Source organism: Myodes glareolus, chromosome 18, assembly GCF_982192425.1.
Source record: "Myodes glareolus chromosome 18, mMyoGla1.1, whole genome shotgun sequence".
Lineage (NCBI taxonomy): Eukaryota > Metazoa > Chordata > Mammalia > Rodentia > Cricetidae > Myodes > Myodes glareolus.
This window is the reverse complement of record NC_142043.1, coordinates 65,964,753-65,988,246: the sequence shown is the minus strand read 5'-3', so window position 1 is coordinate 65,988,246 and position 23,494 is coordinate 65,964,753. Positions and strand designations below refer to the sequence as shown.

At 54.0% G+C, this 23,494-nt stretch overlaps 1 protein-coding gene across 3 annotated transcripts in view; it reads right to left on the bottom strand.

Annotated features, from left to right (window-relative positions):
- Window positions 1-1,069: 1,069 nt before the first annotated feature.
- The window catches only part of Cpne5 (copine 5), an 85,466-nt gene continuing 63,041 nt past the window's right edge, over window positions 1,070-23,494 (bottom strand). For 2 of the 3 annotated variants that reach the window (XM_087898360.1, XM_087898361.1), the window contains 11 exons: window positions 19,255-19,296; window positions 16,578-16,653; window positions 13,433-13,486; window positions 11,576-11,637; window positions 7,505-7,551; window positions 5,303-5,484; window positions 4,659-4,786; window positions 4,360-4,462; window positions 3,533-3,590; window positions 3,124-3,197; window positions 1,070-2,451 (listed from right to left, as the gene is read on the bottom strand). In XM_087898360.1, the coding sequence (XP_087754486.1) occupies window positions 2,233-2,451; window positions 3,124-3,197; window positions 3,533-3,590; window positions 4,360-4,462; window positions 4,659-4,786; window positions 5,303-5,484; window positions 7,505-7,551; window positions 11,576-11,637; window positions 13,433-13,486; window positions 16,578-16,653; window positions 19,255-19,296 (1,045 nt within the window). In that variant the 3' untranslated portion in view covers window positions 1,070-2,232. Of the gene's footprint in view, window positions 2,452-3,123; window positions 3,198-3,532; window positions 3,591-4,359; window positions 4,463-4,658; window positions 4,787-5,302; window positions 5,485-7,504; window positions 7,552-11,575; window positions 11,638-13,432; window positions 13,487-13,568; window positions 13,712-16,577; window positions 16,654-19,254; window positions 19,297-23,494 lie in introns of those variants that run through there. The other variant, XM_087898362.1, reaches the window with a different exon arrangement.

Below are 23,494 nucleotides of genomic sequence, written 5' to 3'. Positions count from 1 at the left end.
TGTGAGTCAGCTCTAATTTACCATGAAGTCACCAGAAGTGAACAAGCCCCGAACTGGAGGTGGAGGATAATTAGTGCTGGATTCCTCTCGGGTACAGGCTCAGAATGGCTGCCCAGAGGGCTGATCAGACAGCATGCGTAGTTTGTGTGTATGTGTGTGGAAAGTCCTTGTCCTCGTGATGCAGGTCACTGATGGTCCTGACCTGTGAGGAGGGACCAAGAAAGATGTTTACTATGTGCCTAAGTACACGGGGCACACTCTGCTGGGCACACACCCCGGGGGTCATCCTGGATGAGCCAGAGTGTCCTTTAGTGCCACAGCTCCCAGCCCTTCCTGCTGGCTGGCACTGCTGCCCTGTGGTGGCTGACTTAGCCCGGAGGGTGATGCTGGGGAAGGAGCCAAGGCCTCTGACCCCTGTAAAGGCCTGGAATGGGTGCTCAGCAGGTATCTGTTAAGAGATGAGGAACTAAGGGATTGAATGTGATAGGGATCCACAGGCGTTGGAGAGGTTCGGGTCATGTGCTGGCTTCTCTCACTTCCTCAATGGCTACATCTCTCCAGAACAAATGTCAGAGCCCTTGCCATGAACCACAAGGCCCTGTGCATTCTGGCCCCCTCCCTGATGTCAGCTCCTGCGCTCTCTTCCTTAACTCTCTCCTTGTCCCCTTCACACACAGCAGGCTCCTACCTCAGAGACTGTCCTTACTCACCCCTGCTGCTGGAGCCCTCGGCAGCCAGACGTCAGCATGGCTCCCGGCCACATCGCCTTGGGACTGCCCTCAGTCTCCTGACTGTCTCACCTAAAACACCTCTCCACTGTTGTCTGATCCCTCATTCTCTCCCGTTGCTGTAGACTCTTCCCACTGTCTGAAACCAAGCTACAGACCTGAGTGCACACTTGCTGTCCTTCCTGTCTTCCGTGATGTTTGTGAGGGGCAGGCTTCATCCCCTGCCACACACCCCCATGCCTCTCACAGGGTCGTACAGAGGCATGACTGAACCAGAGAACTGAGGGAGCAGAGCTGCTGGGCCAGCGGCGGAGCTGTTTTCCAAGGAGAAGGGACAGGGGTCCTACTAAAAGAACCAGTTTACTTCAGTTTAAGGCAATTTCCACAGAGACGGTCTCAGACAGGCACAGGACCAGACAGCAGAAACACCACCATCATCATGCATGACAGAGGCGGGTGGGATGGGAGATGGTGGGCGGGGACTCCATGCGGCACAAGGGACACATGCAAGACCTGCCCCAGTGGACAAAGGATGGTAGCCAGTGGGGTAACCTTAGGTGGAAAGTTCCTTGCCACCTTCCCACGGCAAGGGCAGGAGCTCTGAAGGGCTGGGGTGTGGGAGACAGGATGCAACGGGGTAACCCCAGAGTCTAGATAACCTGGGTGTGGATGGCGGTCATGAGGAGGGGATGGGGAGGCTGGGTGTGGAATGGAATGGACCCTCAGGATGGCTCAGGAAACGCTGGAACACCTGACCAATCCTGTCGTCATGGAGGTGTGGACACTGAGGTCCAGAGAGCAGAGGCTGCGCTGGGTGGGGTCAGGCTGGTGCTCAGGGCTCCTGTCTCTGGCCCCAGAACCACTGAAGGGCAGAGAGGAAGCAAGACAGAGAGTGCAGGTGCTGACCCTATGCCCTGCAGGTGAGTGACCTCCCAGGTGAGCAGGAGACATCTTAATGCCACAAGCTACCTGTGATAGCTCCAGTGAGGCTGCAAATGTGCATCTAGAACATTCTAGCATACCACCGAGCCTTTGAGGACTGCGAAGGGACTGACTCTCTGCAAACATGCCCCCATCACAGTCCCTGATGGCTCACAGGCTCTGCTTACAAGTGGTGTCCCTAAGAAAGTCAGTCACACATCCCTGGTAGCCCATCAGCCTGGGGTTCCCTGGACACAGGACAGGGGATCTCAAGGGACTGGGGACACTAGACACTATGGCAAGAGGGGAGGGGAGCTGGAGGAGGCCAGTTGGACTGCAAGAATAGGGGAGTCTGGGGTTATCCAACACAGGCTAGGGGAGTCTACTCAACCGCAGAATCTTATGTACCCCTTGTCTTCTACACCACCCCCAGTTCCCTGGATTTGGGTGGGAAATTGAGGCCAGGAGGTGGGGTGAGGCCATGGACACCCCATCTCCTGCCAGCCCTCCAAGAAGAGTCTGGGAAGGCAACCACAAGGAAAGTGAGGAGGTCTCAGCCTCCAGGCCCCTGGTCCTGCGAGTTTCAGATATGCGTGTGGAGGGGGGACTCAGGAGGTGAGTGGGCGGGGGACTGTGGGGGTGACTGAGCAGGTGCGGCGGGTGGTGGGCGTGGGCGTATGCCCTGTGCCTTCATGTAGGACACCAGCTGGTCGGGGATCTCGGCCAGCACATCCCGGGCCAGGCGGGCCATGCTCAACACGTGGTTGCCGGTACGGTCCACGTAGTCCCGGAAGGGCACGAACTGACAGGCAGGAAAGTGGGGTCAGGATGGGCATCTGGGTCTCCTCCCAGAGGACCCACTGTATCCAACCCCCGCTTCATGGGTTTCACCAAGGGCTGAAGACACTCACCCCCGCTCATGACAGGTTCTAACACTGACCCAATCCCTTCATCTGAGACTCTAGCGATGAGCACAGAGGCTCAAGGGATGCTGGGAAAGCTTGTCCTGGCTTCCTTTTCTCTTACCAACCCTCTCTAGAGGGACCCCCTCTGCCTCCTAGGACCCTTTCTCCTCTAAGCCCACACCTAACCCACTATCCCCTCAGTGTTGTCTCCCTCTGGCTCCTTCCTGCCCTCTTCCTCCTAAGCACTAAGGACACGGCCTCCATCTTGCCCTCCTCCTCCTAAGCAGTAAGGATGCGGCCTCCATCTTCAGGGGGTCTCCATGCCGCTGGAAGGCCGTGTCACACAGACTATTGGAAGTGCATGAGCACGGAGCCCTTTTGCAGGGCTTGGATTCTGCAGGGGCATCATTCGGGTTAGAGGGCAGCTTCATACAGGGCAGGACAGGGAGGGACCCTGGCTGAGGAGGGGATTCTAGGGTCTGTCCTTGGGGACGCTGCAAAGGGGCTCTGAGACTGGACTGGCTAGAGGCCTTCATATTTGATGCACTACTAAGCAGGGCCTGTTTCACCTGGACGATGTCCCGTTCAGCCAGTTTCCCCCGGGAGGAGATCCGCACGTCATCCCCGTCCAGCTCCACCATGGCTGTAGGGACAAGCAAGGGACGTGTGTGTGTGACAGAGTACACCTGACAGGACCTGCCCTCCAGTCCCAGGCCAGTCTAGGGCCCCTGCCCCGACATCAGAGATGAGGAAACAGGTGGAGACAGACCGACGTGCAGCTAGGGCCCTGTTCCCCTCGTCCAGGCTCCTTGCCTGGAGCAGTGGTACAGCCCCGGTGATGAGGCTGAGCCACACGTGTGGATGGACACACCCTCTTGGGGCACACAAACCCACCCAGACACGAGCTCTTGCTGGTGGGGACAGGATGCCACGGAGTTCTGTGGGAAGAGACGTCTGGGAAGGGAACACTGGACTCACCATCGAACTCAGCCTGGCCCACGCCAACAATGATGATGGACATTGGGAGTTTGGCAGCCTTGGAGAAGACAGGGGAGGGGAAAAGTCTTAGGTGAGGGTCAGGTAGGGGCAGGAAGGTGGGTCAAACGAAGAGAGGGCAGAGTATGGGGCAGGAATGGGTAATGAAGGGTAGGGGACCCCAGGGAACCCCAAGGGAAAGGGCAGAATAGGGAGAGAAGAGGAGGATTGAGGACAAGAGGAGAGCCTCTCAGGAGAGCAGGGTCTGCCTGACTCTGAGCCACCTCCTCTCAGGCACTGGGGCTCCACCATGAGGGACCAGGGCAGCTGTGGCTGGAGCCACTTTTATAGGGAAACCATGGAACAAGGTTGGGGGAAGCTTTCCTCTTCTGGGACCCCCTACCTCCTCTACATGACAGGGAAGCTGGGGCCTAGGGTGGGTGGCTGAGGGAGCCATGGGCCCCCATAGAACAGGGCCGTCCGTCTGTGTGGCTCAGAGGTCTGGCCTCTCACAAACCCAGAGTTTCTTTTAACTCCTAAACCCCTGACTAGCACTGTCTCCTAGTCCTGCCAGACTCTGGCCAGCAACCAGAGGAATAAGGGAATTCAAAAGTGTGTGTGGGGACCCCTTTAGGGAAACATTGTGGGGGCAGGGAAAGAATTCCCCAGGGTTTCTTTAAATGAGGCACCCCCACCAGGTTCTCCTAGAGGTGGGACAAGATGCTTCAGTCCCCTGAAACCATGTGGGGTGTGTCTGTCTGTGTTTGTGTGTGTGTGTGTGTGAGAGAGAGAGACTGAGAGAGAGAGAAGCACCCTCATCCTCCACTCACATTGACGATGGCCTCCTTCGTCTGCGCCATGTCAGAGATGACGCCATCAGTGATGATGAGCAGAACAGAATACTGGGAGCCGTCCTGCACGGTGGCAGCATTCCTGTGGGGGCGGGGATAGGGACACAAGGAGGTCTGTCCTGGCGCCTCTGGCCCAGGCCGCCTGAGCAAGACTCTCAAACATCTTGGTAAGGCCCATGGCATCTCCCTGGGCCTCTTGGAGAGCAGGTGGCACAGGATGCTCCATTACGCCCTCCAGCAATGCTTCCGGGGTGGGGGGCCAGCTGCCTCAGGCTCACCTGGCTACGTGGGTGACTACAGGGGCGAAGTTTGTGGGGCCGTAGAGCTGCACCGTGCGCAGGCTGCTGTGGTAGGCCTCCAGGATGCCATCGATGCCACAGCATGAGGGGTTCTCCTGGTTGCCGTTCTGGGACAGAGAGGAGCCAGCTGAGCTCAGGTAAGCAGAAAGGCGGCAAGGCAGGAAGACAGGGGGGAGGCAGAGCTAGGGCTAGGCGGGGTGGGGTGGGAGTTAGGGTTAGAGGCAGGGGGAAGACAGGGCTGGGCCCAGGAAGACAAGGGGAGGCAGAGGCAGGGCTGGGTCCAGGAAGGCAGGGGGGAGGCAGAGGCAGGGTTGGGTCCAGGAAGGCAAGGGGGGAGGCAGAGGCAGGGCTGGGCTCAGGGCTGGTCAGGGTGGAGGCAGAGGCAGGGCTAGGCGGTTGGGGTGGGGGTAGAGTTGGAGGCAGGGGGAAGACAGGGATGGGTTCAGGGAAGAAGAGGCAGGCAGAGGCAGGCAGAGGCAGGGCATAGTTGCCTTTAGCTCAGACCCCAACCCAAGTAGATGGCCACGCCTACGGAGTTTACTCTACAAGTATTTATAAGGCCAAGGCCAAGAATTAAAAACTCCCGGTCCCCTACTGCTCATTCCCAGCCTGGCACCTCCTACCAGTGGGAACTCATGTGACACCCTGCCGTCAGGGGGCAGCTTGGCCCCGAAGCCCAGGGCAGGGAACATCTTGTCGCTGTCGTAATGCTGGATGATCTCCCCGACGGCGGTCAGCGCCAGCGCATAGGCGTTCAGCTGGTAGGGGCTCATATAGTGCAGGGACGTGGACTGCGAGGGGTTCCCTGCAACACAAGACGTGCGAACGTCTGCCAGACTGGACAGGGCGTGTCCACGAGCGCCACTGTTCATCCTTGAACCTTCCCTGGCACACCCTCCATGCCATCCTGGTTCCAGAGTGACTGCCAAACCCTTGGAACATTCAGAATTCCACATTTTCCTCAAGGCCATCACTGGTGCACAGGGTAGCAGTAGCCTCCTCATGCCCACCCCATACCCACTTGCCCCTGCCCTGCCCTTACCTGCAGTCCACACTACACACTGGCCTGCCCCCCCCCCCCGACTCCAAGGCCAGACCATCTGCTTGAAGGACCCTGAGCTCTCAATCCACCCAGACCACCCCAGAGCCCACCAAGCCACAGGATCCCCATGGATCTGGCCTCCCATCCTCCTCCCAGTCCGAGCTCCACAGTCGTGGCCTCTTCGTGCATCCTTGCATGGCCCTGGCAGTGTCTGTTTCTCTCCTGAACATCCACGAGGCTCGCCTCCTTGTCTCTCTTCTACGGCCACCAAACCAGAGTGGCCTTCCTGTAGTAGTGCCCGCCTACCAGAATTCCCTTTCCCTTCCCCTGCCATGATGTCCCCAATTGCCCCTGTCACCTCAAGCGTTCAGATTTCACCGATCCGCTTGTTACTGATGGCCTCCCAAGGCACGACCAGCGTCTAGACTGCCTACCAGCCGCGTGATCTGAACTCTTCAGTCTCCTCACTACAGACACCTCTGGAAATCAGGGGCAGCTGCCCTATCCTAGGTCACGGTTAGGATTAAATGGGTAGGGTGAGTAGAGCTGTCTCCCTGCCATTTTCATGTCTGTGTGCATGCATGTCTGTATGTATGTGGGTGTACATGCCTGTGGGGCCCAAGGCTGGTCTGAGAATCACCCTCCCTTATTCTTCCACGCAATTCACTGAAATCGTCCAATCTGGCTAGTCTCACGAGGCTGATTATAGATGGGCTACCACACACGCCTGCCATGTATGTGTGTCCTGGGGACCGGACCCTCAGTCCTTGCTTGTATAGCAAGCACCCTAACCACTGAGCCATCTCCTGCACTGTCTTTTTTGGCATCAGTACCAAGATACCCCGCCCCCTACTCTAACAGCCCAGAACTCATGTCCTATAGCCATGGAAGGATTCAGACACCAGGGGAAGGTGAGACCTCGGTGTCTTCTGACACAGAAACAAGCTCAGAGCACCCTGGTGGGGGTCATGACCTCACGAGAAGCTCTGTGCTGTTTTTCAGGGTACACTTAGACACCGTGGCAGCGCCTGGCCACGCAACCAGTCAGATCTAGATTACGCTATTCTTTTGTTTCCCAGTAAGAAAAGCAATGGCTGGGGGGGGGGGTGTTCCCCCACCAACTCAGGTGCTGGGGGGTTGTTTCCCTACCATATTGTGTCATCTGACCTGGGGAAGCCTCAGCCTTCTTGGGTATTTAATTAAATCAACAATTTATTTATTTTGGGGGACAGGGTCTCACTGTGTCATCCTGACTGGCTTGGAACTCACTATGAAAACCAGGCTGGCCTCGAACTCACAGAGATCTGCCTGCCTCTGCCTCCTGAGCGTTGGGATCAAAGGCGTGCGCCACCCTCTTCATTCTAACTTTGGTTGTCTAGATATAGAAGCCTTCTCTGGTGGGCAGTTTTCTTGGAATTGAAGCATTCCATCTCAGAAACTAAACAGCTCACAGGGTACAGGAAGTTCCTGTTAAACTGTCTGCAAGCTGTACAGGGTCCCAGCTTTCCTGGGTTGTCACCCACACTGAGATGGCTCTCATTAGCCTGTGTGTAGTAACCCCTGACCCATACTCCTGTATGCCAGCAAACTCACATTGGACTTCGGTAATATCTGTACATGGATCTGTTATTGGTTCCCTATCTGGGGGAGTAGATTTTTGCTTACATCTCCCAAGCAATAATGTCACCCAACGAGAAGAGGAGGGAGTATGAGGGGCCTGGCTCATAGCCGAGTTGTCCACCACAGCACAGAAAAGTCTGCCCCCCACTCCTGCCCCACTCACCATTGGAGGCAGTGAAGTCAATGGCCACGGTGAAGTTGATCTGTGTCCTAAAGAGGAGAAGACCTGGGGTCACCTGGGGAGGATGGGCCGTGGGCAGCACTGGGCAAGGCAGTAAGAAGTACTGAGAACACATGTTTGTCAGGCATGTGGCCTTAGAGAAGCCACTTATGCATAATCTCTGGGAGGCTGGGGCGGTTGCAACAGCCATGCCCCTCTGTGAGGCCACTGCGAGCATTGGGAGTGAGCATTCCAGAACACACAGGGATGGATTATGCTGTGTGGGCATGCACGGTTCTACGGGCTGCCGTCCCTTCCTCTCCGAACCTCTGCCCAAGTGAGTGAGTAGGTGAGGCCGGGACTACTGGGTTTCTGGTTAAAATCCAGAGTCAGATTAATGGTTAAAACATAACAAACGAGGAGTCAAAACATACACTAAGTATCTCTAGAAGGAAGACAATGACACCCACGATACTGTCTGGTCAAAATCCAACCCCAAACCTGGCTGAGCTTCCACAGCTTTCTGCTAGATTTTTTTTCTGTTTTTGTTTTGTTTCATTGTGTTTGGTTTGTTTGCTTAGTTTTTGAGATGGGGTTTCACTAGGCAGCCCTGGATAGCCTGGAACTTGGTATGTGACCAGGCTGGTCTTGAACTCATAGCAACCCTCCTGTCGTTATCTTCCAAGTGCTTGAATTAAAGGCATGTGCCACCACAGCCAGTCTCTAAGTTCTCACAGAAAATACAGAAGACAGTTCTGTGTGTGTGTGTGTGTGTGTGTGTGTGTGTGTATGTGTGCGTGCGCGCTGTTAAATGACACCATAGGAGATACAGCCAGAGTCTATGAAAACCTGTATAGCATTGCTGTAAGAATCACAGTTGAGAACTTAAGGACTCTCTGGTTCCCTCTAGATCCCACAAGATGAAAACAGAATTAAGAGAGGAATACATCAATCAGTATTTGGATTTTGACTGGACTCTGCAATCAATCAATTTTAAAAAGTTTCAAGACAACCAGGGACACTTGAAAACTGCCTAGCCTCTGGTATTAAGGAACTGTGAAATTTTCAGTGTTTGGGGTGTTACTATGAACTGTGGTTCATTTTGTAATCACACAGTATGGCTATTAAGTTTAAGCTTTTTTTAAATTATGTGTCTCTGTGTGTGAACGCACACTTGAGTGCAGGTGCTGGAAGAGACCAGAAGAGGGCGCCAGATCAACTCTGGAGCTGGAGTTACAGGCTGCTAGGAGTCACGGGATGTGGGCAGGAAGTACTCTAAACCACCGAGTCATCACTTTAACCCCCGTGTTGCATTTTATGAAGGGAAAGTCCTGTATTCTAGAGCTACCTTCTGTAGGACTTTGGGAGGGATGAGGGCTGGGGCCTACTTCATCACAAGTGGGTAAGGAGACTAGACTCCGACTCGCTGGGCAAGGTCAATCAGAGTCTGGGAGGCTCCTGAGGTTCCCTTCTCAATGCTAATCATGTGTGAAATTTTTCACAATGAAGTCAGCCTGAAGGTTTCATGGCTGGCTGCTGTGGAATACAGGCCAGGCGTGGACAAAGTAAAACTGATGACGATGTGCGCCTGGGTGGAGCCTCATCTTGTGATTCTCACAGGGCTGTAAATCAGAGGGAGAGTTTCAGGGCCCTCTCTCTGCGGAGATTCAATTGGGGCCCTCAGAATCTACTTAACAAAACCCTGGGGTCACACAAGGGAAGATACCTTGCCTGGGGACATAGAGGATGTAACAGGAGTGGGCCTTATTTCAACTGTACTTAGGAGAAGGTCCCTATTAGAAATCCCAGCTCTCTTGCCACCTGATCAGAGTCAAGTTGTTGTCCACGAACTCTTTGTCCCTTAGAAAAGGGCAAACATCTAGCCAGCAGGAGACAAGCCACGTTTTATAGGTAGAGGGAGTCCCATCTTTCTGCTAGCTGGAGGCAGAGCATCCCCTGGACTCCAGTCTTTAAGAGAAGAGCCACAAGAGAGCAAGAGCCTGGGCCCCTGAGTGGCTGTTTACATCACTGCCACACTCAGTACTGCCAGATACTTGTTTGAAGTCTGTGACTGGGGACTCCTTGCTATAGCAGTAGACTGTTTGATGGCATCTCTCCATGTGGAATAACGGCTTCCAGTTAGAGGAAGGGTGACACCTGGAGAGCAAAAGCCCTGATTCAGGGGCCACCCTTGGGAGGATGGCTCTGCCTTGCTGGACCACAGCTGAGGAACACTACGGGGTTGTCTCTTCCAAGAACAGGATGGGGGGAAAGGCTGGTACTGTTCCTTAACTATTCTTCTATGCAAAGTCCTGAAAACATGAGGAAGGAAGCAATCAGAAAGCAACAGTGGCGCACGCCTTTAATCCCAGCACTCGGAAGGCAGCAGGCAGAACTCTGTGAGTTCGAGGACAGCCTGGTCTACAAAACAAGTTCTAGGACAGCTGGGGCTGTTACACAGAGAAACTCTGTTTTGAAAAACAAAACAAAAACAAAAACAAAAAAGAAGGAAAGGAAGAGAGAAAGAAAGAAAGCAGTCATTTTGGGCAAAGCAACTCCCGGCAGCCAAGTTGCTCCTCCTGGCCTCATCTGACAGGGCCAGAGGCACCATCATTCTTACTCCTGGGCTCTACAGGCAGGGAAGGGACCCCTCTGTCAGCCTCTTGCTTGGACAAGCTCTCTATGCTTCACAGCCCAAGAGTCACTTGTCTCACTCAGACACTCCAGAGAGTTCTTTCTAGGGGTCTGACCTACAGGTGCTCCAGCAGCCCCCTGCCTCTTCAGCTTCCATCTGTAGTTAGCCCCATGGGAACAACAGAGGCTGCGAGAATTCTAATTAGCCAGGAACAAAAGGAGCCTGGCCACCTTGCAGGTGGGTGCAAAATAGAGATAAGGTCTTCGCCCCACCCTCTATGTAAATTAGGCGTGCTATGCAAATGCGAGGGCGAACAAAATGAAGCTTGTCTCAAAATTGCCAGGTGCAGTGGTATATGAGGGCTGGAGGCTTAATGCTTAATGGAATAAAGAAGGGAGAATTTTTGGTTTGCAGATTTTTTTTTCTTTTTGCATGCAAGGAAAGTGCTGTACCACTGAGCTGCACCCCCAGTTCTGTAGAGGAAGCGGTGATGGGGAAGACTGCCAAGATGGAGTGGATCTATGCAGAGAGGGGCTAGAGGAGGCCTCTGGGAGCCCAAAGGGAGGGTGCGTGTGTGCTCTCTGATGGGCTCGTAACCTTGAGGCTGCAAGTTCAAGAGATGAAGGAGCCGTGTCATGGGAAAGGGAACGATGTCCCAGGACAGCTGTCTCTCTGTGCCCTGGAGACAGGGCAGCCGGGTGCCTGCCAGGCTGGGATGCGCCTTGGGTAGCTGCCCTGCTGGTCTCCTCTCAGGCAGGTGCAGTCATTGCTCGCCTGCACCTGTGGGCTCTCAGCTGCCCACACCCTGACCTGGCAGCTGCCTGCAGGGAGTGTGCCAGGGAGGCCCCTCCTTGGAATCAGGCCATGTCTAGCAAGCTGTCAGCTGAGGCCTCCTGGCTGTTCTGCTGTGTTGGCCTGGAGGTCACCCCCTACAGTTCCTTCTGCTCTTTCAGCTGGGTGTTGGGCACCTGCTGGCCCTGGGACTGTCCCCCAATCTCACTGTTCTTATAGGTCCCTGCCCCACACCCATCAGGAGCCCAGTGCTGGAAGGGACCTTAGCTTTCACCTATGGCAAGCCCTGTGCTGAGGACAGCCCTGATACTTACAGAGAGAACGTGACTCACCACAGTAACTCAGGAAAGCCAAGGCAAACGGGACAGGAGCCTGCGGCCCTGATGCCCTGCCCAGAGTGCTTTCTACCTCCCACACCTTGGCTCTCTTTGTCACAGAGTCTCCACCACCCTCAGGCCCCTCCCACCTCTACTCAGGGATCTGACCTCTGCTCAGAATCAGGAGTTGGCGGGGTTCTCAGCTCCCAGGCAGAGTCTGCCTACACCCAGTGTCAGGCTCGGTTGGAGTCTCATGGTGTGTGCTGTGGTTACATGGTATGGAGCCCTGCCCTCTCCTGGGGCTGGGGAGGTGGGCCCCATTTCTCTCACCCTCCTTTGATGTAGTCCAGAAAGGTACTCTCTGACTCTACCGCGAAGGAAAGCAGTGTGACCTGGGAAAGAAAGAGGGTGTGGTTAGCAAAGAGCCCAGGATGGTCAGGATCTCACAGATGGGTGCTGGGTTCACCCATGTCACCCGATGCTGTGCCTGTGGCAACCCCAGCAAGGACTCTCATCCCCATTTTACAGCCCAGGAAACTGAGGTTCCACAGATGCTGCCAGGATGTGGCACAGTAAGGATATGAACCTATCCGAATCCAGAATGTCTGTGACTTTCACACTGAGACAGGGTCTCCTGTAGCCCAGGCTGCCCTCAAACTGGCTATGTAGCCAAGGATTACTCTGAACTCCTGTTCCTCCTGCCTCCAGTTTGATGGACTTTAGAAACACACTTCACGGTGATGCCAACCCTACAGCTGAAGCACAGGGCCCAAGGGCCCAGCCATCCTCCAAGGGCAACCTGGGAAAACCCAGAGTTCCTGGCCTGCAATGTGGAGGACTGTGGACTCTTCCTGATGTAGGCCCAGCCGCCTGTGCCTGTCTCTGGCTGTGCCGCTCCCTGTCACCATCCTGTCTCTGTTCTCTTCTCCGGCCTTGCCCCCTTCTGGGGTGCAATTCACCCTCAACCCTCTGCAATTCACCCTCAATCCCTCTGCTCCAAGACCCAGCGAGCAACCCGGCTTCTTCCTGCAGGTGCCCAGTCCCCAGGATCCCTCTCCTGGTTGAAGCCTCCTGCCTTCAGTCCCTCAGAGACTTTGGCAATGGTCTTGTCCCTACAGGCAGCCTGTCACAAAGAGGTCTGTCTGGGTCATGGAGAGGAGGGAGAGTGAGGTGACCTGAAAGGAGGGGGCCCTGAAACCAAGGAGCCCCTGTTGGTGAGGATCTGATTACTGCACCAGCCTCTCAGCTTGGCTAGGCCAGATGTGACCAAGCTGATGTTCCCCAACCTGAAGAACGAGACAGAAGGTCTGTGTGCTGTGGCCCCAGAGAGCCCCACCCCAGAGAGCCCCACCCAGGGGAACAGGGTGTGAAACACCTGAGAGCCACGGACCTCCTCCCAGGTGGCTCCCAGTCAACCAGAAATAGCCTGCAATAGCACTTCATCCTTCACAGCCGCCATAGACCCCTGCAGTCAAGGTGGAACCCGGACCAAAGACGCCAGAGCAAATAGGACTGACTTGTTCTAGACTGGCGCTGGGGCTCCGCCTCAGGGCCTCTGTGTGCACTGTGTTCTTGAAGGCTGAGCCACTTTCTTCGACATTCTCAGTATCTGCTCTATTTGGTATCACTTCCCCTACATCGACTGCCATCGCTTCGCGGATGTGTGCACGCACACACGTACTAATTAACCCTCTGCCTTCCCTATTACAAGCATGGGGACCTGGGTCTGCCACTCCCTGGCTGTGTCACCTGTCCCCACAGCACTGCTGAGTGCCCAGTGCATATCGGCTGAATAAATGTGGGAATGTCCAGCTGAGCAGCCCCCACAAGCCCAGGACCAGCGCTGGACCTGGCGGTAACAGTTAAGCAAGGGCAGGGCCTGCTGCCCACGCACGTGGATGAAAAGAGGCGCTCACTCACACCTGACTCTTGGCTGTGTAACCTTGGCTGAGTCACTTCCCAGCCTGCAGCCTGGGTTCCCCTCCACACAGATGCCAGTATCGGCCTTTCGCAGAGCCCAGGGCCTGGGGATTTCCCACAAGCACACCCGGTTTTCCTTCCGCAGAACCCCCCAGGTTGATGGCTCTCTGATATCCACTCCCCTGGGTCAGACCCCTGAGTGCCAGCGCCCACTACGATTGGGATAGGGTGGGGAAGTGGGGGGGGCGAACGGGGCGGGCTACTCACCGTGCCAGAATTCACATATTTCTTTTTCTTCATTTTCTTTTTTGGGTTTATCACCTATAGGGGAAAGTTAAGTCAGGGAAGGTTCAGGGCTCCCACCAGCCCTGGGTGTGACTTGGGCACCAGCCCAGCAGGGTACCGGGTGTGACTGCAGCTGGAAGGGCTTTGCCAGGCCTTGTGGGATGCTGGAAGCTGGGAGTCGTCGCTAACCCTGTGTCCCAGGATTCGAGACACTGGGCCAGTTTCTTTAGCTTTGTCTTCCAAGGCCCTCAAACCCGCCCAGAGCAGCTGGGTGTTGTAAGACAGCTCTGCCCACGCCTGCCTGCGCCGGCTGGGTTGCTCTGTCACCCCACACACCTGTCTTGCCTCAGCCCTGCCTTCCCCATTCTCCTTGGGGCTCCCACTCAGGGCTATCCCGAGCCGCTGAGCCTGGCTCTGGGCTGCCACCCTGACCCACAGTAGGACACTTCCAAACATGATTTGCTCCTCCCATGGCTGCCCCCTCCTCCCTGTGCGGTAGGCTCAGTAATGACTTGGGATGACTCCGCTCTCCACTAGTGACAGCCAGTGACACCCTTGACATCTGGTAAACATCTGTAGATGTTGTCACCACTTGGGGAGAGAGGGGAGGTCAGGATGCTGCCCCTCAGCCATGACCCAGCTGTAGTCGTTACCAATGCTGGAGAACCCCTGGGGCCAGGAGGAGGACCACTTTGTCCTGGTGAGCCACAGGCCACTCTCTGTCCCCATGCTCAACAGGGGAAGTTTGGGCTGTCTCTGGTTTCTCATCAACAGAACAGGGCAGTTCCCACCCACGCAGTCACCTGTTGGCTTCTCCTGAACTCATGCCCCTTCCTTGCATGGCTCATGCCCCCTTTGGGGGCCTTCGATGTGTCTTTGTTTGTTTGTTTGTTTGAATTAGGGTTTCTCTGTCCTTGGAACCTGTCCTGAAACTCACTCTGTAGACCAGGCTGGCCTTGAACTCACAGAGATCCGAGTGCCTCTACCTCCTGAGTGCTGGGATTAAAGGCGTGTGCCACCTTCGGCTGACTCCTTTGACTGTGGTATGCTTGGTCTAACTGGGACTGATACCCACAGAGATGGCAGGTGCCGCTCAAGGCCACACAGCCACCTGGATAGACACAGGATTATAAACCTGTGTCCAGGCTAGTGATGCAGACATACAGGGCTGTCATCTGGTGAATGAGTGACAGGTTCAAACGGCAGGGCTGGCAGGTGGGACTGAGGTCAAGTCTGAGAAGCTGAATCACCAGGAAGTGCGTCTCTAGCCACGGAGCAACCTTGTTCTACTGCACCATAGGGTTCTGGCTGCCCAGATGGCCAGACAGTTGAGGCCTCTACACTGCACTACAGTGTTTGACCAACTGGAACCAAATGTGCTCTGTGATCTCCCTTCAGCAGAGGGGGAGGTGTGTAATCGGACTTGGGGTGTGGATTTCTTTATATTACCCCTTTGTTTCATTGTATTTTGCTTTCTGTTTTTGAGACAGGGTCTCACCACGTTGCCCAGGCTAGCCTTGAACTCACGCTCCTCCTGCCTCAGCTTCCTGAGTGGTGGGACCACACAGACACACACCACCACGTCCGATACATGTCTTAGCACTACCTTTAAATGAACACGTAGTCACATTTCTGTTCTCTGATGTGTCTCGTTTACGTTAAAGCAACAGTTGGCGTCAGATCTGAGTGGATAATGAGTTGGCCCCTGTCTGCTCTGAGAGCTCCTGGGATTCCCCAGAACCTCCTTTCTAGCCACAAGTGACTGCCAGGTTCCACACAGGGACAGAGAGCCCCCTAGGGACACTATCAGGAACTGGCTCACTCCAACAGGCTACTTTTCCCATTTTGAAATCAGCTTGCCTGTGCACCAGGTTATTGGGAGTTCAGAATCAAAGACCCCACCTCTGAGGACCTCGTGGTCTTGGAAGGGGCCCAGGCACACTATGGGGGAGGGGCGGTGTGTGGTAGAGACTTACAAAGGTGGAGATGACTTCCTGGAGGGAGCATTTGAGAAGGTCTCCGGGGACTACAGATATTGTGGTGGTGGTGGGGGAGTTCTTGGGGGGGCAGCTACAAAAATGAGGTTATACGGAGGACTACAGCCTCAGAGGGCAGAAGTGACTGACAGCCGGAAGCAAGGCAGCTCGCCGCTCAGACAGACATGGAACTTGCCTCTATCCACAGGAGCACACTTTCCTTCTACAGGTCAGTGGGGCTCAGTCGTGGTGAAGGCCGAGCTGGAGGCTGCAGCGGGGTCATTTACCTCGTAGCACGCCAGCTCCGCACGGAGACCTGCCATGACTTTAAAGCTGGCACATTAGGGAGTGGGGATGTGGACGGAAGCTCATTTCAGGGCAGCACGGGGCTGCAGGGCACCTCGCCTGTGGGCCACACCCAGAGCGTTCTGGTCACTGAGAAGAATGGAAGAACCACAAAGCTACAGCAAAGCCCACACCGTGGAGAGGACGGTGGCGGACTGAGGTTGGCAAGCTCAGGAGGAAGATGGTAATGTTGGTGATGACCCCGAGGGCTTGGAGCTTGAGGCCTCTCTCTCATGGATGGTGGGAGGAGGCCTGGCTGGTGAGTCAGCGGGGGCTGGATCCAGGGAAGTGCCCGCACAACGCTGGCCTAGCAGTGCGTCCCTCCAAGGTGGCTTCAGGGTTGGACACGAGGTGCTGACTGCTGAGAGCTTTCTCTCACACAGTCTTGACTCTCCAGAGACCCACAAACTGTCTGAAGACACGGGGCCACTCTGAAGTCAGAATTTCAGGTCTTGGTTCACGGCCTCTTTTCTCTTTCTTCCTAATGCTCGTGTGTGTGTGTGTGTGTGTGTGTGTGTGTGTGTGTGTGTGTGTATCTACTGAACTATTCCTCCAACCCCTAGACTTCCTTACTGCCCCCTCCCTGGTGAGGAGTGTTCTGTAGGGGGCGGTGTAGCTCAAGGACTTGGAAGTTAGAGACATTAGCTTTGTGTGGAGGCGTGTGTGTCTGGGGGGCTCTGTGAAATGGGAACATGAAACTCACCTTATGAGACAACATGGAAGTCCCCAGCTCAGAGCTCCCATGTCCTCTGTCATAACCCGGACCCCCTATGAGAGCAGATCCCACCCCGGTGTGGCTGGCTCACCTCGTAGATGTTGAACTGACTCTGGCCCCGCGCCAGCTCTCGGTAGCTGGTGGTGAACTCCCCAATGAAGTCGTGGCTGCAAAGGAAGAGGCTGCTGAGACTGGAGGCCCAGGCTATGAATGCCTTAACTCATCCTAGCCTCTCCCACAGCCTGCCCCTGCTCCCATTCTGCTAGGGCCTCCAATCCAAGCCACAGAGAGCCCAATGTGGGAAGGGAACTCTCTGTTACTCACGGACCAAGAGAGCCATTTGGCAGAAGACAGGATCCTGGAGGAAGGAGATGCAGGATTGCTTGGTTCTTACTTAAATGAGTTAGCAGGAAAGGGCATTTGGGGACAGTCACTGCGGAGTGAACGGTGGATGGCAGTCACGCATTACCGCTCAATATGTCAGGTGGGATAATGGTATTCAGAGTTACGTGGGGGAAATGTGCTTATTTTTTAGACATGTCTAATGAAATATTTAGGGGTAAAGCCTCGATGGAATTTCCTTTAAATTACATTAGTAAAATATGGATAAGGCAAATAGTGAAATCTAACAATTGTCAAATTCAGATGACGGATTAAAGGCATTCATTACCTCCTCCCTGCTGAGACAGGTTTCCATCAACACAGCCTTGCTATGGAGCTCTGGCTGGCCTGAAACTTTCTAATGTACACCAGGCTAGCCTAGAACTCCCAGAGTTCCACCTGCCAATGCCTCCTGAGTGCTGGCATTAATGGTGTGGCCACTGGGCCACACCTTTATTATATAAAAATTTACTGTTCTTATTTATTTCAATTTTGGGCTTTTGGAGACGTGGTCTTGGGTATCCCAGTTTGGTTGTGTAGCCAATGATGACCTTGAACTCCTGACCCCTCTGTCTCTACTTCCAGAGTGCTGGGATGACAGGGATGGCCACTCTGCGTCACTATATGGCCACTGTCTTGTTATTTTGTTCATTTGATGATTCCTCCCCATTGTATTGCCCAGGCTGATCTCAAGCTTCAATCCTCGCACCTCAGACTCCTGAACTGTGGAGATGAGAGGTGCAGGAAGCCACAGCTGGATCTTTCCCAACCTTCCTCAGGCGCTGGGATGGAACCTTGAGTCTTGAACAGAGGCTCTGCCTCTGAGCCACACGCTAACGTTACATTCAACCAGGTAGTAGGGGTCTTTTCTAGAGTGTATTTATATTAAACACATCAAGACTTTCCACAAAACAGCCCTCCCTCCACTCCTGAGTCCTTGCTAGAATTCAGCGCTTGGCACTCTAGCTGGGGCATCCGGCTGGAGCACCCGTGTCCTGGAGCCATGCCCTGCTGTGAGCTCACAGTAGTTTTTGTTAGTTTTGATTTTTTAAGTTATACAAAGTAGTGGATTTCATTATGACACTATCAGAGATATATACACTTTAGTTTGAGGGGGTTATTTAATTCTACTGGTTTTGTGTGTGTGTGTGTGTGTGTGTGTGTGTGTGTGTGTGTGTGCTCGAACCACAAGTGAATATGGAGGTCAAAGGACAACTTTGTGGAGTTGGTTCTCTGTCTGCCTTTATGCGGGTTTCCTGGATAGAACTCAGGCTGTCAGGCTTGTGCTGTGAGTATCTTTGCCCACTGAGCCATCTGCCAGCCCCAAGAGCTTATTTATTTAGTTTTAGTACAGGATGGCACCCAGGGCCTCGCAGATGCTAGGTGATGGCACTACCACTGAGCTACACCCCTAGCCCCACAGTGTTGTCCACAGACTCACAACTATTGGACTTCTGGGAATGGTAGGTGGACGGGAGGACCTTGTAGGCCATGGTGGCTGTCCCTAGTTCCCAGGTAAAGGAGAAATATGTCTATGAGGGAATAAGACAAATAGGGTTAGAAGCGTGCGGAGCTGATCCTGTCAGCTGGAAGGGATGGGAAAGGTAGGGAGGGGCACTGGAGAGTCTTCTAGGGCCCAGCACCTTTTATAATATGCACAACCCCCGCCTGCAGCCCATATCAGATCTGGGAGACGCCAACTGTGACCACCCTTCGGGAATGCCCCAGCAAGAAGTGGCCACAAGAAGCCAGGCTACGTCCGTATTTGGTTCAACAGACAAGTGGGAGACAGCGAGGGTGCTGAATTCCTGCTCTTGTCCCGTCTAGAAACTGCCAGCCACTTTCCCCTCAGTCCCCAAACAGAAGTCACCCCTCCTGCAGGCCAGACCCAGCCCTCCTTAGATACTGCCTAGTCCTTCCTGTGCCTCAGAACACCCCGCTGCCGCTGTCCCTACAGTGATTCTCTTAGACCTACGTCTACTCTCTAAGTTTGCAGTGACCCTCTGCTAGACTGTGGGACATCTCTGGGCCTCCAGTGCATCCTCTACTGCCTGGCCTTCCTCAGCGCCTAGCCACGCGGGGAGAAAGGAGGCGCACGCGAATGTTCAATGTCTTACAACATGAGTGCTCCAGAGCATCCCCATTCTTCATGTGAGGAGGGTGCAGGCAAGGGCTGGCTCCTGGCAGCCATGTGGGGGAAAGGAGGGCTCTCAGGCACTCTGCCCCGCAGGACCTGCTCGGAGCTAAGCTACCGTGATGGCAGGCCCTCCTGTGTGGATTCTGGCCACTCATTCCCAGAGTACCCAGAGGGGCCTGGCTCAGTTTCCCCAGAGCTCTCTAGGTCTGTCTACTCACCTTCCTCCGCACCTCTCAGCCCCTGCCCTTACCTGCCATCACGATCCCAGTCGTAAACCTCCACCTTGATGGTCCTAGAAAACAAACAGAGAACCCTGGATAGGATGGGCCTGAGGACAGATGGGCCAGGAGGGATGCACACAGGCAGGCACTCCCTCCACATTCTGAGCCTCTGTGGAAGGGAAGTAACCCAAGAGAGTCCAGGGACCCATCTTGAGACCTTTAAGCAAAGATCTTAGGGCCGAAGGCTACCACGAGCTATGGTGAGCCATCTTGAGATCTCGAGAATTGGCTGAAGTGGCCTCAGGCCTCTGTTTACCCATCTTCTTGGCTTCCCTGGATGGAGTAGAAGCCTTGGCAGGAAGCCAAACTAGACATTTACCTGTGGCAGGGCCATGAGGGGGCAGCTCTCACAAGGAGGCAGGGAAGCTTCTATTAGAGAGGGTCATAAGATAGCTTGGCGGGGAGAATCATGAATGCGGGGATATGGGTGGTGAAGAGCCAGCCCCAACCCTGCAGGTCAAGGCAGGACCCCTGGGCCCTGAGCTCCCCACCCCTGAGAAACGGTGTGATTTTCTTCACATTCTAGCCCAGGCTGCTTTAATTAGTTTGTTTTGACTCCTAAGCATGGGGCTGGGTTTTAAGAGCCCATCTTATTTTTAGCAGTGTTCCCATAGCAACAGGCTAGTGGACCAGAAGCAGGAGGAGGGAGGTGGAGGGTTGCCGGTTAACCCTTGTGCTGTCTGCTCTGTCCTCTGGGATGCCCAGGCATGCGGGAGCTGCCAGGCAGCACCTACAGGGTCTAGGGCAGGTGAGAGAGGCCCAGAAGCAGGGGTTTCTGGTCTTGAGCTCCATCTAGGATGCACAAAGCAATTTGAACTGGTTTCTCTTCTAGTAACATCTATCCCACCCGTGGTGTGGTCCATCTTGGCCCTGCCAGAAGTCGGCTTGGGAGTTCTGCAGCTCCCAGAAGGGGGCGCTGTCTCCTTTCAGATGAGTATTTTCAGGCTCCGTGTGGGGGTGGGAGGGCAGGGCACAGATTCATAGAATGGGGCAGAAGAAAGTTCCAGAATAGAACCCTGGGATGCCCGGAAGGTTATGCATGAGTTAGCTTTCTGTAAATGAAATAATATGAAGCAGCTATTGAAGCATGGTTTAGCTGCATCCTTCGCTTTCTTGTCTTACGAAAACAAACCCCATGATTCCTTGAGCCAGATTATTATGTTTAAGTAGAGACTGATGTCGGCACGCCTGAGCTTCTGAAGGTGCTGGAAAGAGGTCAGATGTGACACTGGTGTCTTCGACTTGGAAACTCGACTCACCTGTGGGGCCTTGGGGTGGTATTCCTCCCAAGCCACAAGCCCTGACTGTAAAATGGAGATAGTAAGGGCCTCACAGAATAAACAGCTTGCTCTGTATGTGTGTGGTGGTAGTGGTGGGGTCTAGGAAATGCCTTTTGATTCCACATTTTCATCTAACCATGCATGAATGCCTTTTCATATGAAATTTACTTAAAGCTTGGGTAGTGGTGGTGCACACCTTTAATCCCAGCACTCAGGAGACAGAGACAGGCGGATCTCTTGAGTTTGAGGCCAGCCTGATCTACAGAGCATGCTACACAGAGAAACCCTGGATTGGAAAAGGAGAAAAGGGAGGGAGAGACGGAGGGAGAGAGGAAATGAGAGAGGGAGAGAGAGAGACAGGGAGAGGGGGGGGAGAGAAAGAGAGAGAGAGGGAGGGAGGGAAGGAGGGAGGGAGGGAGGAAGAAAGGAAGGAAGAAAGGAAGATAGATAGATACTTAAATCAGAGGACATTTGAGGAGCCTGGGCTCCTAGACTTTGCAATTTCTGGCTCCCAGATTGACAAGGCTGGAAGTGACCTCAGTGGTATCTAAGTCTGGCCACTTGGCCAGAGTCCACACAGCCCGCCATTCTCAAAGCTTGAGGTTTTGGAGGACACCGGTGACTAGGTGGCCTGTGCTGATGGCCTCTACTTCTCATTTTCACAGGATGAAGCAGAGCCCTAAGGGTACAACACTATGACTGCCCAGAGCCACCCAGTCGTGAAGACAAGTGCAGGTCCCTGCCTTCCAGCCCTGCCTGTGAGGCTGAAGGGAGGCTCCCTGCTTGGCTAGTTACAGCTACCATTTTCTTAGTCTCCCAGCTCACCACAGAGACCTTCAGAGACTCTGGTAGGAGAAACCTATCCTCTGGCCACCAGCCTCTTGGGAGATGAGGTAAGTGACAATCCTATGTCCAGAAGCTATCTTAGTTATGGTGACAGTCCTTGGTATCAACAAAAGTACTTTTGGGAAATTGATGAGAAAACTGTCCTTCAGTCTTGCAGCTAAGCCCCTTGTGGTGGCCCCAGCACTCGGGAGGTAGAGGCAGGCAGATCTCTAGGAGTTGGAGGTCAGCCTGGTCTATATACCAAGCTCTGGGCCAGCCATGGCTACATAATGAGACTCCAAACAAACAAACAAACAAAAACCAAAAACAAACAAACAAACAAAAAACCAACAACCAAATGAAAAAGTCCTGTAGCTGGTAGAGGCCCCCTAACACTTTTGGGAAATGGACTACCCTGGTGACAGGAACCGTTGTCCCACAGAACACAGAAGGAGGTACCAGATGTGTGGTGGTGAGAGCTTTGTGGACAGACACTGGGGTCAAAGTTGCCACCCTGAGTTTGATCCCTGGGATCCACATGGTAGAAGGAAAGAACTGATGCCTGAAAGTTGACCTCTGACCTCCACAGGTGTACCATGGTCCAGCATCCTCCTCCTCCACCAGTAAATATACACACGTAATAAACAATTATGCCTCAGAGTTGAAGGGCCTGAAATATTTCATTGGTTGCGATTTTGGCTGTGAATGGCTCTGCAAACTTCTCCGAGCCGCCCCAGCATGCTGCAGAGCCACTGGCCTCTTCAGGACAGGGCTCTCACCCTGGTTGATCTAGAATCGGCAGGTCCAGGGTGCAGTGTGGGCGAGGTGGTGGCTAGAAGTTCCCCAGGGGGTGGGAACGGCAGCTGAGAATGGCTGTGAGATCCCTGGGTGCCGGTTTGGCCTCAACCTAGGCTTCTGGGCTGCTGTGGCCTGGGAGGGTCTGCCGAGTTCAGAGGCCGTATTTCCAGGCTGAGCCTGGGCAGAGAAGAAAGTGAAAAACGGCCCCCAGGGAGCAGCCCCAGGTACAAGAAGGCCTGGAGAGAAGCTGGCTGTCACTGTCTACACTCTGTTGCAAACCCAGGTCACAGCAGATGGGACTTGGAACCTCTGGGCCTAGGCTCTGCAAGCTAAAGTTAGACTGGCTGTGACGTAGCCATAAGATCCGAGAAAATGAGCTTGTGGGTAAGGGACAAGAAAACAGACCACAGTGGCCCATAAAGCCATCTCATTTGGCACAAGCAGGCTGAGAACTCAGAGTCCCAGGGGTGGCTGTGAGAAGGGCAGGGAAGATACTGCTCTGGGGACAGTAGCCCAGGGCAGTGCCCCAGATCCTGCAGGTGCTGTCTGCGTAGCCCTGATGGCTCCACCCTGGGGGACTCTGTTCCTCTGTAAATTTTGGGACAGTTCTTGGCTCTGTGAAGGTGCTGTCTCCAGCCACCCTGCAGGCACCGACACGTATCTCTGTCTCTGTCGGCCAACTCAAGCTTTTCTTTGTCGCCAGACAATCCTATTGTTTGTGAGAACATCCTCCATGGCTCAGAGATTATTGGTTTTGCTCACTGTCATAGGCTTGGCTTCTAGAAAGGTGCCTGGCAGATAGGAGGCACATAACGAACACTTGCCAGCTGGCAGGGGTGGCCTGACACCTCTGTGAACAGACTATGTCATAATGTTCCCCGGCTTCACAAAAACATCCAAGGAGGCATCAGAGCACGCTCAGAGTGGAAAATCAGGAGTCAGTGTCCCAGTCCCCTGACACTGGAACCACCAAGTCACATCAGAGATGGACAGGGTAGGGAAGCAGGTGAAATCTCCAGGCCTCCTCCATGAGCTCCATAGTATACACTGTTGTGGAGTAACACTTTAACTAGGCAAAGATGTGTTACATTTGTTTATGTTGCAGAATATTACTTTAACCATATAAAGGTGTGTTACATTTGTTTACACTGCATTTGTTTAACCATATAAAGGTGTGTTACATTTGTTTACACTGCGTTTGTTTAACAATGTAAAGGTGTGTTACATTTGTTTGCATTGCAGAATATTACTTTAACCATATAAAGGTGTGTTATATTTGTTTACGCTGCATTCATTTAACATGTAA